General features: G+C 46.2%; 1 protein-coding gene across 3 annotated transcripts in view; it reads left to right on the plus strand.

Moving 5' to 3' along the window:
* The first annotated feature begins 1342 nt into the window (after window positions 1-1342).
* lrrc69 (leucine rich repeat containing 69) overlaps window positions 1343-14050 on the plus strand; it is a 142211-nt gene continuing 129503 nt past the window's right edge. For 2 of the 3 annotated variants that reach the window (XM_072467998.1, XM_072468000.1), the window contains exons 1-2: window positions 1343-1530; window positions 6190-6316. In XM_072467998.1, coding sequence (XP_072324099.1) covers window positions 1354-1530; window positions 6190-6316 — 304 coding nt within the window. In that variant the 5' untranslated portion in view covers window positions 1343-1353. The remainder of the gene's footprint in view (window positions 1531-6189; window positions 6317-14050) is intronic. The other variant, XM_072467999.1, reaches the window with a different exon arrangement.

The following is a 14050-nucleotide window of genomic DNA, read 5'->3' on the forward strand; positions in this document are numbered from 1 at the left end:
CCGGATCGCCATGGAGTGGGACCCGGTGGCCAGGAGGATTCTCTGGTTAGTGGGGTGTACCGCGCGGGAGCAGCTCCTTACTGTATCGGGGTGAATGAAGCTCTTAGTGCTCCCGGAGTCCAGCAGGCAGAAGATCTCGTGCCCGTTGACCTTCACTTTAGTTGAAGCAGTCGCGAGGTTGTGTGGTCGAGACTGGTCAATCGTCATCGAGGTGAGACGCGGCTGGTCGTTGGCGGTTGCAGGCGATGAGCGGCTGGATGAGGTGCCCGACGGGCATGGGTCCTGAGTCGGGTAAGATGGCGGCGACCACGGGCCGCACGTGTCGTGGGGGAAGCAAGATGGTCCTGGGAGGAACAAGATGGCAGCGTCGTGTTGCGAGTCGGGCAAGATGGCAGCGTCCACTGGCCGCACTTGGTCCTAGGAGGGGAAGATGGCGGTGTCCACTGGCTCCAAGTGGGGGATGCCGGGACAATAGCGGTGATTGAGCGGGCCTGGCACACTGCAGCGAAATGTTCCTTCTTGCCACAGGCCTTGCAGAGGGCGCTCCGTGCCGGGCAGCGCTGTCGGGGGTGCTTTGACTGCCCATAGAAGTAGCATTTGGGCCCCCTGAGGTTTGTTGGCTGCCACGCGGCACAGACGTGGGATTGGCTGAGGGCGGTCGTTGATGGGGTCGACGATGGATCTACCCCCGTACCTGTAGTACAGGTGCCTTACCGTAAAGCACCTATATCAACATCCTATATATACAATATATACATCAATGGTGATTACCACACCTACATCTCATGAAACCTAATCAGGTTCTGAGATTGTCTTCAGTCCCACCCCTCCCCCCATGAATAGCTGTTTTCACCTCCAAGGGCTGGTTTACACAGTGGGCTAAACAACTTGCTTGTCGTGCAGAACAAGGCAAGCAGCGCGGGTTCAATTCCCGTACTGCTTGCCCCAACGAGGGGCTTTTCACAGTAACTTAATTGAAGCCTACTTATGACAATAAGCTATTATTATTAAGGGCATGAAGGTCCGTCGCAGTGTGCCCACATAACACTTGCTTGTCTATGATCGCTGATCAATCTATATCGAACCTTGTGTCCATTGTTTTCAAGATTATCCGATTAATTGTGGGTAAACGGAGTGATCATCCCCTTTTGCCAGCATTAACTCACTGGTTTGAATTAGACCTGTGGAGTGAGAACTGTGCACTATATTGAGAAATAGGTAGACCCAGTATATTCCACAATGTCTGCTGGACACTTTGTGTGATTCAGTCAGCCGGCAATAGAGGGCGCACCTTCCTGCGGGGAGCCTGCGCGCTGGCCCCGTCTCCCTGGAGACGGGACGCGGTGCTGGGAGATGGCGGACTGGCTGGTGCTCAAGGCCCTCCGGGGAAATGCAAGGCAGCTGGACCTGAACGGCAAGAATCTGAGCCGGGTCCCGAAGGCGGTGGGAAGGCTGTTCGAGCTGAGCCGCCTCCATCTGAAAAACAACCAACTCAGCGACCTCCCCGCGGAGTTACAGGTGCTCAACAATGTAAGAGTCGGAGAGGCAGCAAGAACAGAAAAGGGGATGTCCCATATTTACCCCAATCCCATGACTATGTTCACCCCAAAAACATATTCACCCTGATCCCCGCCCCACATTCACTGCACTCCCATATTCAACCCAGTCCCAGCTTCATATTCACCCTAATCCCTGGCCTGCTGTGCATAATCCCATCTCAATATTCACTGCAATCCCAATCCTGAATTTATCTCATTCCTCACCCCCACTCCAACTCACCCAAATCCCTGCCTCCTGATTATCCCAATACCTGCTCCTGCTGAACATAATCCCACCCCAATATTCCCTGCAATCCCAATCCTGAATTTATCTCATTCTTCACCCCCCCCCCTCCAATTCACCCAATCCCCTGCCCCCTGTTTATCCCAATTATCTCAGTACCTGCTCCATATTCACCCCAACGCTATATTACTCCAATCCCTGCTCCCATTCATCGCAATATCCGCTCCATATTTACTCCAACATCATATTCACCCCAGTCCCTGCTACATATTCAACCCAAACTGAGCCCCGAATTCAACTCGGTCCCAAACCTGTATTTATCCCAAGACCAAATTCACCCCAATCTAATCTCTTTCACCTCATCCCACCCCATATTCACCCCAGTCCCAAATTCAACCCAATCTCTACCAGTATCTGATCTAATCAGCATAATGCATTCCATATTAACCCCAGTCCCAGCGCCATATTAACTTATTAACTAGGATTGTATTCACCCCAATCCTAGTCTCATAGTTACCTGATTCACCATAATCCACGGCCTGTATTCAACTACATCCCAGCCCTATATTCCTGCCATCTCAACCCTGTATTCACTTTAATCCTCTGCCCTATATTCACCTCCATGTTGACCATAATCCCCAGCCCTGTATTTACCCCAATAAACCTCATTCACCTAAATACCAGCTCTACCCAGTATTCTTCTTAAGTATGTATCTTTGGCTGGTTTAGCTCAGTGGGCTAGACAGTTGGTTAGTGATGCAGAACAAGGCCAGCAGCGCGGGTTCAATTCCCGTACCAGCTTACCCGAACAGGCGCCGGAATGTGGTGACTCGGGGGTTTTCACAGTAACTTCATACTTGTGACAATAAATGGTTATTATTATTGTTATTGACACAGTTGGCTGCACTCTCACCTCTGAATCAAAAGTTATAGGTTCAAGCTGCACTTCTGGATGTGAGCATATAAATTGAGACTGATGTGCTCGGGCAGCGCTGTGGCAGCTCTGCACTGTCACCATTTTTCAGATGTTAAACAGGCCCTGTATGCCATCTCAGGTAGATGTAAAAGATCCCATGGTATTATTGACGATGAGCAGGGGAGATATCCCTGAAGTCCTGTCCAATATTTGTTATCAATCAACTTCACAAAAACAGATGAGTTGTTCACTATCATGTTCCTGGCAACTTGCTGTGCTCAAATTGGATTCTGTATTTCTTACATTAACAACAATAACACTTCAAAATGGCTTTCGTTGATTTAAAATACATTTGATGTTCTGTGATGATGAAATATAAATGTGTCTTTTTTTCTTTTAAATCACCCCTTCCGTTTTATCATAATCTCCTATCCCACAGGCGTCCAGATCCCTTGTAAATTGTCCCCACCACTCAAACTCTCCGCAATGCCCTTTCCCTGGAATGCCTGTAAACCCTTGCCCCGAATCCCCTTAATGCCTACTCCAAATCCCCTAACATCAGTCCTCCAACTTATAGAATCATAGAATTTATAGTGCACAGGAGGCCATTTGGCCCATTTTAATCTGCACCGGCCCTTGGAAAGAGTACTCTACTTAAACCCATGCCTCCATCCTATCCCCGTAACCCAGTAACCCCACCTAACTTTTTGGACACTAAGAGACAATTTAGCATGGCCAATCCACCTAACCTGCATACCTTTGGACTATGGGAGGAAACTGGAGCACCTGGAGGAAACCCACGCAGACACAAGAAGAAAGTGGAACTCCACACATAAAGTCACCCGAGGCCGTAATTGAACCTGGGTCCCTGGAGCTGTGAGGCAGCAGTGCTAAGCACTGTGCCACCATGCCACCCGAATCCTCCTCTGTACATCATTAATTCCACCCTCCCACTCACCGTAATTCCATTCATATTCACTTATATACCCTTCAAAATTACCCCCCCCCACCCACTGTAACCCCCTACTTCCACTCATTGTAAACCTCACCTTTTAATCACCGTTTTATTTAACTCCCATCCACTGTTAACCAAAGTCACAATCATGCCTACTGCACCTACCCACTATTACCACTGCTGTTCCCACTCTCAATAAAACATGAAACTCCACTCTCCCGCACTGTTGCCCTCATCCAACACCCACCACCACTCCCCCACACAACACCACCTCCCATCCACCATATCCCCTACTGTTAAACTGCCGGTCTTCTTTAAGGTGTAATTTACTGCAGCCAGATATCAGGGGCGAAATTCTCCCGAAACGGCACGATGTCCGCCGACTGGCGCCCAAAACGGTGCCAATCAGATGGGCATCGCGCCGCCCCAAAGGTGCGGAATGTTACGCATCTTTGGGGGCCGAGCCCCAATATTGAGGGGCTAGGCCGGCGCCGGAGGAATTTCCGCCCCGCCAGCTGGCGGAAACGGCCTTTGTTGTCCCGCCAGCTGGGGCGGAAATGACATCCCCGGGCGGCGCATGCGCGGGAGCGTCAGTGGCCGCTGACAGTTTCCCACGCATGCGCAGTGGAGGGAGTCTCTTCCGCCTCCGCCATGGTGGAGACCATGGCGGAGGCGGAAGGGAAAGAGTGCCCCCACGGCACAGGCCCGCCCGCGGATCGGTGGGCCCCGGTCGCGGGCCAGGCCACCGTGGGGGCACCCCCCGGGGCCAGATCGCCCCGCGCCCCCACCAGGACCCCGGAGCCCGCCCACGCCGCCTTGTCCCGCCGTTCAAAAGGTGGTTTAATCCACGCCGGCGGGACAGGCAATTTATCGGCGGGACCTCGGCCCATCCGGGCCGGAGAATCGAGCGGGGGGCCCGCCAACTGGCGCGGCGCGATTCCCGCCCCCGCCGAATCTCCGGTGCCGGAGACTTCGGCAACCGGCGGGGGCGGGATTCACGGCAGCCCCCGGCGATTCTCCAACCCGGCGGGGGGTCAGAGAATGACGCCCCTGGATTACTAATGCTGTTACCTGACTTGTGCTACAAAACATTTATCTTTATCATCAGTTCCATTCTCTACGCTGACCAATGTCTCAGGTGAAATCAGACTCTTTGCAACTTTTGCATTTTAATGAATTTCCAAGTTGCACTTCCACTTAGAAACCCACTTTATCACAGAGACCCTGTGCGGAATTTTCCGTTGGCTGACCCTGAAATCGGGAAATGCGATTGGACAGAGAATAGGTTCCGATGCCAAAATCGCAGCAGGCGCCAATTTGATGCCAAATCGCAATTCTCCGTCAGATTCAGTGCAAGTTTTGCTGTCGTGAAAGTCCACGAATCCTGCCCCGGCGTCAACATTTAGTCTCAGGAACGGAGAATCCAGACCCCTACATTCCATCTCCATAACACCGCCACGTCTTCCCAACCTCAATTCATCTGCCATGAAATCGTCATCCATGTCTTTGTCATTTCTGGATTCTCAGATTCCAATGCTCTTCTGATCAACCTCCCAACCTGTACTTTTCACAAAGTTCTGCTCATCCAAAACTGTGTTGCCTGCATCCTATTTTCCATAAAGTCTCACTCTCCCATTACCCCTTGTACTCACTGTCTCACATTGGCTCCAGGTCTCCTCCCACAGCCTCAAACTATAAGTGTTATACTTTAAATCCCTTCATGGCTTTTACCCCTTACTTTCTCTCTAACCTCCTGCAGTAACCCCCCCTCCCCCAATCCCCTCTCCTTCCCCAACCCACTCTCTCCCCCCCCCTCCCCCATTGGCAGAACTCTCCATTCTTCTGACTTTCATGTTTTGTGTAGCCCTGCCCTCCTTTTGCCTCACCATTGGTGGCCATATCTCCAGCCACCTAAGCTCTACTTTCTGAAGTATTTTCCTTCAATCTCCATGCCTTTACAAACCTTAGAACACACATCTTTTACCAACTATCTGCTGACTTTTAATCTCTGTGCAATGCAGCTCACAATGATAAAATAAGTTTTAAATAAATGATTTTATGCTGTTGTTATCTAGTGTAGTGGTGTCCAAGTTACAGATGGTGCACCAACATGTGCCCCACAATCCTGTCCAAGAAGTTCAGGGAGCTCAGTCTTATTTTCACTTATTTCTTATTCTCTGCTTTGTTTCTTTTAAATTCATAGACTTAGTCTTTTGATTTTACTCATGTTATCACCATTGTTCTTTGTTGGTACCTATAAAATAAATGGAATGCAGATTAAAATGTTATAACTGCCTAAGTTCTGATATATTCACAGCATTATTTTGTTTGTTTCTGATTTCCAAAGTTTACAGATTTTTTCTTAATCCAAACTTTATATGTGAACCCTGAGCCATGTAGAATGTGAACCTAAGCAGCCCATGAATGCAAACAAGATAACTTGGACATCCCTAATATGGAGGCAACAGCTATTGTACAAGCATAGCTGACTATTTTTTTTTCAAAGTATATGAAAATCTTTATATCTATTTTGTAGTTGACAGAGCTCAACTTGGGAAATAATTCCTTCGAAGAGCTTCCAGAAGTTTTGAAGCATCTAAGACAACTGAAGAAGCTCCACTTGTTTGGTAACAAGCTGGAAACATTGTCTCCAAGTGTGCTTGGTAAATATAAATATGCTCTCAACTCTTGCTCGTATTGTTCAAATCAATTATTTAATTATGAAAGTTGGTTACATTCATTTTAGATTTGTGAACTATTCTGTAGATCAGTTTTTATGATGTTGAGATGCTGCCGTTGGACTGGGGTGGACATGGTAAGAAGTCTTACAACACCAGGTTAAAGTCTGACAGGTTTGTTTTGAACCACTTCATCACCTGATGAAGCAGCTGCGCTCCAAAAGCTAGCGATTTGAAACCTGGTGTTGTAGGACATTTTACTGTGATCAGTTGTTAGGAAGAGGCAACGAATAGACTAAAATGGAACTTGCAAATGTCTATTAGATTTTGCATTCCATAATAAGAACACTATGTGTACGAATATTTGTTGTAGAATATACATTTATCTATTGAAATTACAACCACAGTATATAGTTTATGTTTTGGGACTATGCTGAAATAAATCATTCAAAGTTCAGGGACAGTGTCAGTTTTATTGGCCCAGAAATTCCGATCTTTGGATAATCTTGCCCTGGAAGTAGTCCCCAAGTTGCACGAGGGGACCCTTCAGAAGTCCTAACACACTGAATACGTGAGAATTGTTTGGGAAATGTGGATTTTCGATGGGCAATTTACTTGCGCCTGGAACGCTCCGAAACTCTGAGTTAGAGTCAGAGACGTTAGCTAGTTCAGAGTCATTTATTAGAATAGTTACCAGGAAGAGTTTTAAGGATTAAAACAAGTTCTAACTTCTGAGGAAGTATACTACCGACCCCTGACTCCCCACTGGACCTCCCAAATATCCCCCCGCCTCCCCCCCCCTTGCCACAACCACCTGCTTTCCCCTCCCAACAACCTCCGGACCCACCTTACTCACACCCACCTATCTACCACTTTACCTCTCACCCATCTACCACTTTATCCCCTAATCCTGCCACCCCACCCACTCTGCCACCCTATATTTCACCCACCCAGCTGCAACCCTACACCTTCACCCACTTACCTTACACACTTAACTTCTCTCTGTAGCTTCTCAAAGTGACTTTTGGATCTTTAAACTTACTGATATCGGGCAGCTAGTGCCATTGAAAAAGGGGAATGGCACAGCCTCCCCTAATATCCTGCCCTACAAACAAGGATTCCCAGAACCGATACACTGCACATTTCTGAAGAGGCCTTGTTCAGAGGTCCAAGCAAGAAATGTTTGTTGGGTGAAAGGTAAGAAGATAGAAGCGGAGTGGCAATCCGATTGTGATTGATACTCCCAGGAAGATTTGAACCATTATCTTTTCATCTTTCTTACACCACTTCTGTTCAGTCACATTACAGCAAGAGAAGCTACAAATTAACAAAATATATTTATAGAGGATCACAAATGGCTACAACCAAGGTCAACCCTCTGGTTTTCTCCATTTACCTCTCAAGATTAGAGACCTATATTAGTGTAGTTCAGTGGCACTAGAAGCCCTGTGGTTCTTCACCCAAGTTGTAAATATAGCATTTTGTAATTGGCATGTTTGACTTCCAATAAAAGCAATTCTTCCTCCGCAATATGTTTCTGATTATTCTGATGCTCAATTAAATCTTCCTTTGAATCTTCATGAATGTAATAGAATTCTGACACCTTTTGGAGACCAAATAAGTGATCTTTAGATTTGGTTATATAATCATCAGTTGATCGTCTGTGATGTTGTCAATAGTGAGTCAAAGGTCAGAGTCTGATATTTGGCATGGGCAGTGTCCTGTTAGAAAAACTGACACAAATATCGCAAATAAATAATGCCTTGCAGAGATTAAGGGCGGTATTCTCTATTGGCTGATGCTGAAATCAGGAAAAGCGATTGGACGGAGAATCGGTTCCGACGCCAAAATCGCAATTCTCAGACACCTTGACAGTGACGTCAATGCAGTCCAGAAAGCATGTACAGTAAACACTGTTTGCATATCATTAGCGGCCCAACCCAATATTCTCCTTGACCTCCTCGATCTTCCTCCTCCAATGGGCCGAGTTCCCGATGGCACGGTTCACTTGCGCTTTTAAAAATTGTGAAACCGGCATTTTGGCTGCTGTGGGAGAGAGAGGAGGTAGGAAACAGAGAGGTGTGAAAGTGGGCTACCGGACCTCACACTGGTCGGGCTGGCTGGGGCTCTGCTCGGGCCGGGGAGGAGAAGGGTGATGTTTGAACGGGCTGAGTGACAGCCTCCTTCCCGGGCCGGGGTGCAGGGTCAACTCCTTCACAGCATCCAGGAGGATCTCCAGCTCAGCGTCGGTGAATCTTTAAAAAAAAAAAAAAAAAAATTTAGAGTACCCAATTTTTTTTTTCCAATTAAGGGGCAATTTAGCGTGACCAATCTACCTAACCTGCATATCTTTTGGGTTGTGGGGCTGAAACCCACGCAGACACGGGGAGAATGTGCAAACTCCACACTGACCGTGACACCGGGGCGTCGGTGAATCTTGGGGCCGCTCTCCTCGCTGCCATCTTGTTGGCTGGGATGGTGTGGTGGGGAGTGAAGTGTATATATGCGATGTCAATCTCGAACCCGCCAAATCCGGCACTGTTGGAATTGATTGTCTCGCTGAACCGGTCCAGGTGTGGCACCAGTTTTCCTGTCATAGAACTCCACGAATCCTGCGCCGGAGTCAACACTTTGTCTCAGGAACGGAGAATCCCGCCGGAAGTATGCATAGCTGCAAGATTTCAGTATATAATTTAGGTATGCCTGTTCCTGGTTTTCATTTGTTTTTGCTGCCAGATGACATTTTGTTCCACGCTTTTCCGAGATTTGTTTGTGATTGTAGGAAGTCACATGAGCTGTTGCAGTTAACTGGAGAAATTCCACTTTGTGGTAAGGGCACCTTTACATAAATCTCACCTTTCAAGTGATGACCATCAATTAAAATTTGCTTAAAAAATAAACTAAACCTAAAGGAAAGTTTCATAGCAAAGTGAAACTAAAATTAAGAAAAGGAACCGTAAAGAAGTTGACTAAGTATGTACAAATCATTTTGCCACATTTAGAGCCTGGAAAATAGTCTTCAAACTCAACCTTTAGAGGGCACTCTAATACAGTAACTCACATTTGGAATTTGTCTTATTTCTTGAATGTGAGCGAGACGCATTAATCAGTATCTGTCTTATGTTTGCAAGTTATTACCCCCTCTAGTTGCAGGTGTTCCAATTTATTCTAAAATTGTGTAATGATACTGCAGGTAGGTACTTGCAATATGTAGCAATATTCTGAATGTATAAATACATGTGTACATAGTGCCTGTTCCCCTTTTGCTTGGTTACACATTTTTAAAACTCCTTGCAGGTGTATTTGGGGAAAGGTGTGGTCAGACATGTAGAGGCACTTAGATAGGCAGTTTCACGATGATCATAACTTTTGACATCATTATGTGCATTGATCACTGGGTCAAATCAAGCTGTTACATTGGAGTCAAAACTGTTTTGCCGTCAGCTGCCTTGAAATCTTTGTTGTTTTGCTCACACTGCAAGTAACGTACTCAACTGTAACTGCTCTAAATCATGACAACTGTGTAAAATATATCCACATACAGGAAAAGATTTGGTACCATCAATTCTAATCTTAACAATGGCTTCGATTGTTTTCAGTATGGTTAGCTTCCTCTTGCCTTAGCTTTGAACTCCTTTTGCTTCTCTCTCGCCTCCCTTATGCCTTCTAATCAGCTCATCCATGAGACCCATCACCTGTTTCTTTTACCCCACCGCCACTTACCTTCCTGGCACAAATGCTAGCTAATCTTGCAAATTATTCTTTCTTATCAAATGCTGTGCCTCTCCCTTTTAAAACAACTATCATCACTCCCCAACTGAAAAGAATTCACCGTCAACCCCAGTGACCTTGCAAGTTTTGTATTCTCTCCAACTTCCCAGCTTCACCAATGTCCTTGAACATATTGTTGCCTCCCAAATGGTCCCACACCTGCAGTTTCCTACTTCAATCTCCGCTATCAGATTTCTGCTCCTTTAACAGCACTGAAATAACCTTAAACCAAGTATGGAATGACATTCCATGTGACTAATCATGATGCATTGCACCCCTTCATGTCACGAGCCTTCTCTGTAATCTTTAACATGTTCTGCCACATTATCCTCCTCCACAGCCTCACCATTGTTTAGCACAGTGGAATTGCCTTTGCTTGTTTCCTCTGTTTTAAATATCTACAACAGTGACCTATAGTTCTGTGCCTACACCATTGCCTTTGGAGTTATCCAAAGAAGTGTTGTTGACCTCTTTCCCCATCATCTTGCTGCTGCTCAGCAATATCATTCACAGACATCGGGTCAGTTTGTATATGACAATGAGTGATACCTCTCTCCAATGTCTGTCAATGCCTCAACTACTCCTGTGTTTCAGACTGAATGTCTGACATCTAGTTTTGAATGAAGGATGGCTTCTGCAAGCTAACCATTGGAAAAACAGAAACCATCATTTTTAATCATCACAAATGTCGTATCCCAGCCTGCAATATTGTCCCTCTTCCTGAGCTCTGTCTCAAGATGAACCAGACATTTTGCAACCTTGGCATCCTATTTGTCCATAATCCCTCCATCACACCAATACCTTGTTTCACGTTTGCAATATCACCCACCATTGATTGCCTCACCTCAACCCATTTGCCCCTGAAACATTCATCCATTCCTTTGTCGACCTGACTATTCTAATTGTCTTCTGGGCAGTCTTCCATCCTGCACACTCCATAAATGCCAACTCTTTCAAAATACTGCTGCTTGTATTCACTTTTGCACCAATTCCTACTTATTCTTTGACCATGTCCTCACTGACTTACAATGTCCCAGTGCCACAAATTTAATATTTCTAATTTCATATGTAAAATCCTACACGGCCTTATGTTTCACTGGCCTGGATTTTTGCTTTCGGATCAGAACATATAAATCAGGACATAGTTATGACACCCTGAGCTAGGGCATGGTCAATTCCAGCCCCTCTTGACCCGGAGTCGCAACATAAATGAATTAACAAATAATTCTTATAATGTTTTTGAGATCTTTGGCCTTGGAATGCTCCAATGACTAACTGGCACTAGACTTGTAAGTAAAGCAAAAAAACTTTATTTATAACAAGAAAAGCGTTAAAACATGCAAATGGCATGCTAATCTATTACTTTGCCCTTTGACTGTCCCACCCTCTACCCAAACACACACAAGACAGGAAAACACCGAGGAAAGGAAAGGGATAAAATGATAGGGGATTAAAATATGGTAGATTCTGGTTGCTGATGTTGAAGACTTTGTAGTCGGCTATCTTCACAGGATGCGGAGTGTTGAAAATCACCAGTTCAATTGGATCTTCTGGCATGTGCATTCAGTCAGAACTCGTAATTATCAACCTCACAGAGGTAAGATTAGAGTTATCCAATATGAGAAATATGAGAATGACTAGAGCGAGGGTAGGTCCGTTCAAGGACAGTAGCGGGAGATTGTATATTGAGTCTGAAGGGTTAGGAGAGGTCTTGAACGAGTACTTTTCTTCTGTATTTACAAATGAGAGGGGCCATATTGTTGGAGAGGACAGTGTGAAACAGCCTGGTAAGCTCGAGGAAATACTTGTTAGGAAGGAAGATGTGTTGGGCATTTTGAAAAACTTGAGGATAGACAAGTCCCCCAGGCCTGACGGGATATGTCCAAGGATTCTATGGGAAGCAAGAGATGAAGTTTCAGAGCCGTTGGCAATGATCTTTTCGTCCTCACTGTCAACAGGGGTGGTACCAGGGGATTGGAGAATGGCGAATGTCGTGCCCCTGTTCAAAAAAGGGACTAGGGGTAACCCTGGGAATTACAGGCCAGTTAGTCTTACTTCGGTGGTAGGCAAAGTAATGGAAAGGGTACTGAAGGATAGGATTTCTGAGCATCTGGAAAGACACTGCTTGATTAGGGATAGTCAGCACGGATTTGTGAGGGCTAGGTCTTGCCTTACAAGTCTTATTGAATTCTTTGAGGAGGTGACCAAGCATGTGGATGAAGGTAAAGCAGTGGATGTAGTGTACATGGATTTTAGTAAGACATTTGATAAGGTTCCCCATGGTAGGCATCTGCAGAAAGTAAGGAGGCATGGGATAGTGGGAAATTTGGCCAGTTGGATAACGAACTGGCCAACCGAAAGAAGTCAGAGAGTGGTGGTGGATGGCAAATATTCAGCCTGGATCCCAGTTACCAGTGGTGTACCGCAGGGATCAGTTCTGGGTCCTCTGCTGTTTGTGATTTTCATTAATGACTTGGATGAGGGAGTTGAAGGGTGGGTCAGTAAATTTGCAGATGATACGAAGATTGGTGGAGTTGTGGATAGTGAGGAGGGCTGTTGTTGGCTGCAAAGAGACATAGATAGGGTGCAGAGCTGGGCTGAGAAGTGGCAGATGGAGTTTAACCCTGAAAAGTGTGAGGTTGTCCATTTTGGAAGGACAAATATGAATGCAGAATACAGGGTTAACGGTAGAGTTCTTGGCAATGTGGAGGAGCAGAGAGATCTTGGGGTCTATGTTCATACATCTTTGAAAGTTGCCACTCAAGTGGATAGAGCTGTGAAGAAGGCCTATGGTGTGCTAGCGTTCATTAACAGAGGGATTGAATTTAAGAGCCGTGAGGTGATGATGCAGCTGTACAAAACTTTGGTAAGGCCACATTTGGAGTACTGTGTACAGTTCTGGTCGCCTCATTTTAGGAAGGATGTGGAAGCTTTGGAAAAGGTGCAAAGGAGATTTACCAGGATGTTGTCTGGAATGGAGAGTAGGTCTTACGAGGAAAGGTTGAGGGTGCTAGGCCTTTTCTCATTAGAACGGAGAAGGATGAGGGGCGACTTGATAGAGGTTTATAAGATGATCAGGGGAATAGATAGTGGAGACAGTCAGAGACTTTTTCCCCGAGTGGAACAAACCATTACAAGGGGACATAAATTTAAGGTGAATGGTGGAAGATATAGGGGGGATGTCAGAGGTAGGTTCTTTACCCAGAGAGTAGTGGGGGCATGGAATGCACTGCCTGTGGAAGTAGTTGAGTCGGAAATATTAGGGACCTGCAAGCAGCTATTGGATAGGTACATGGAGTACGGTAAAATGATATAGTGTAGATTTATGTGTTCTTAAGGGCAGCACGGTAGCATTGTGGATAGCACAATTGCTTCACAGCTCCAGGGTCCCAGGTTCGATTCCGGCTTGGGTCACTGTCTGTGCGGAGTCTGCACATCCTCCCCGTGTGTGCGTGGGTTTCCTCCGGGTGCTCCGGCTTCCTCCCACAGCCCAAAGATGTGCAGGTTAGGTGGATTGGCCATGATAAATTGCCCTTAGTGTCCAAAATTGCCCTTAGTGTTGGGTGGAGGTGTTGACCTTGGGTAGGGTGCTCTTTCCAAGAGCTGGTGCAGACTCAGTGGGCAGTATGGCCTCCTTCTGCACTGTGAATTCAATGATAATCTATGATTAATCTAGGACAAAGGTTCGGCACAACATCGTGGGCCGAAGGGCCTGTTCTGTGCTGTATTTTTCTATGTTCTATTATAAGCTTTTAAAAGGAGGTTTTCAATTAACCTAACATGCATTGTTCGTCAGTCTCTAACTGAGCCAGTCTCAGCGATTATAGTTGAGATGGGTGTGGTTGGATTGGTTCAAACATTTTGAACACCATGTGTAGTTAACAGAGTTCCTCCTGGTGCTTCCGTACAACTACGTCTATGCTCCTTCGGTATCTTTGCTATACCTGT

This window comes from Scyliorhinus torazame, chromosome 11 (genome assembly GCF_047496885.1).
Source record: "Scyliorhinus torazame isolate Kashiwa2021f chromosome 11, sScyTor2.1, whole genome shotgun sequence".
In the NCBI taxonomy this organism is placed as follows: domain Eukaryota; kingdom Metazoa; phylum Chordata; class Chondrichthyes; order Carcharhiniformes; family Scyliorhinidae; genus Scyliorhinus; species Scyliorhinus torazame.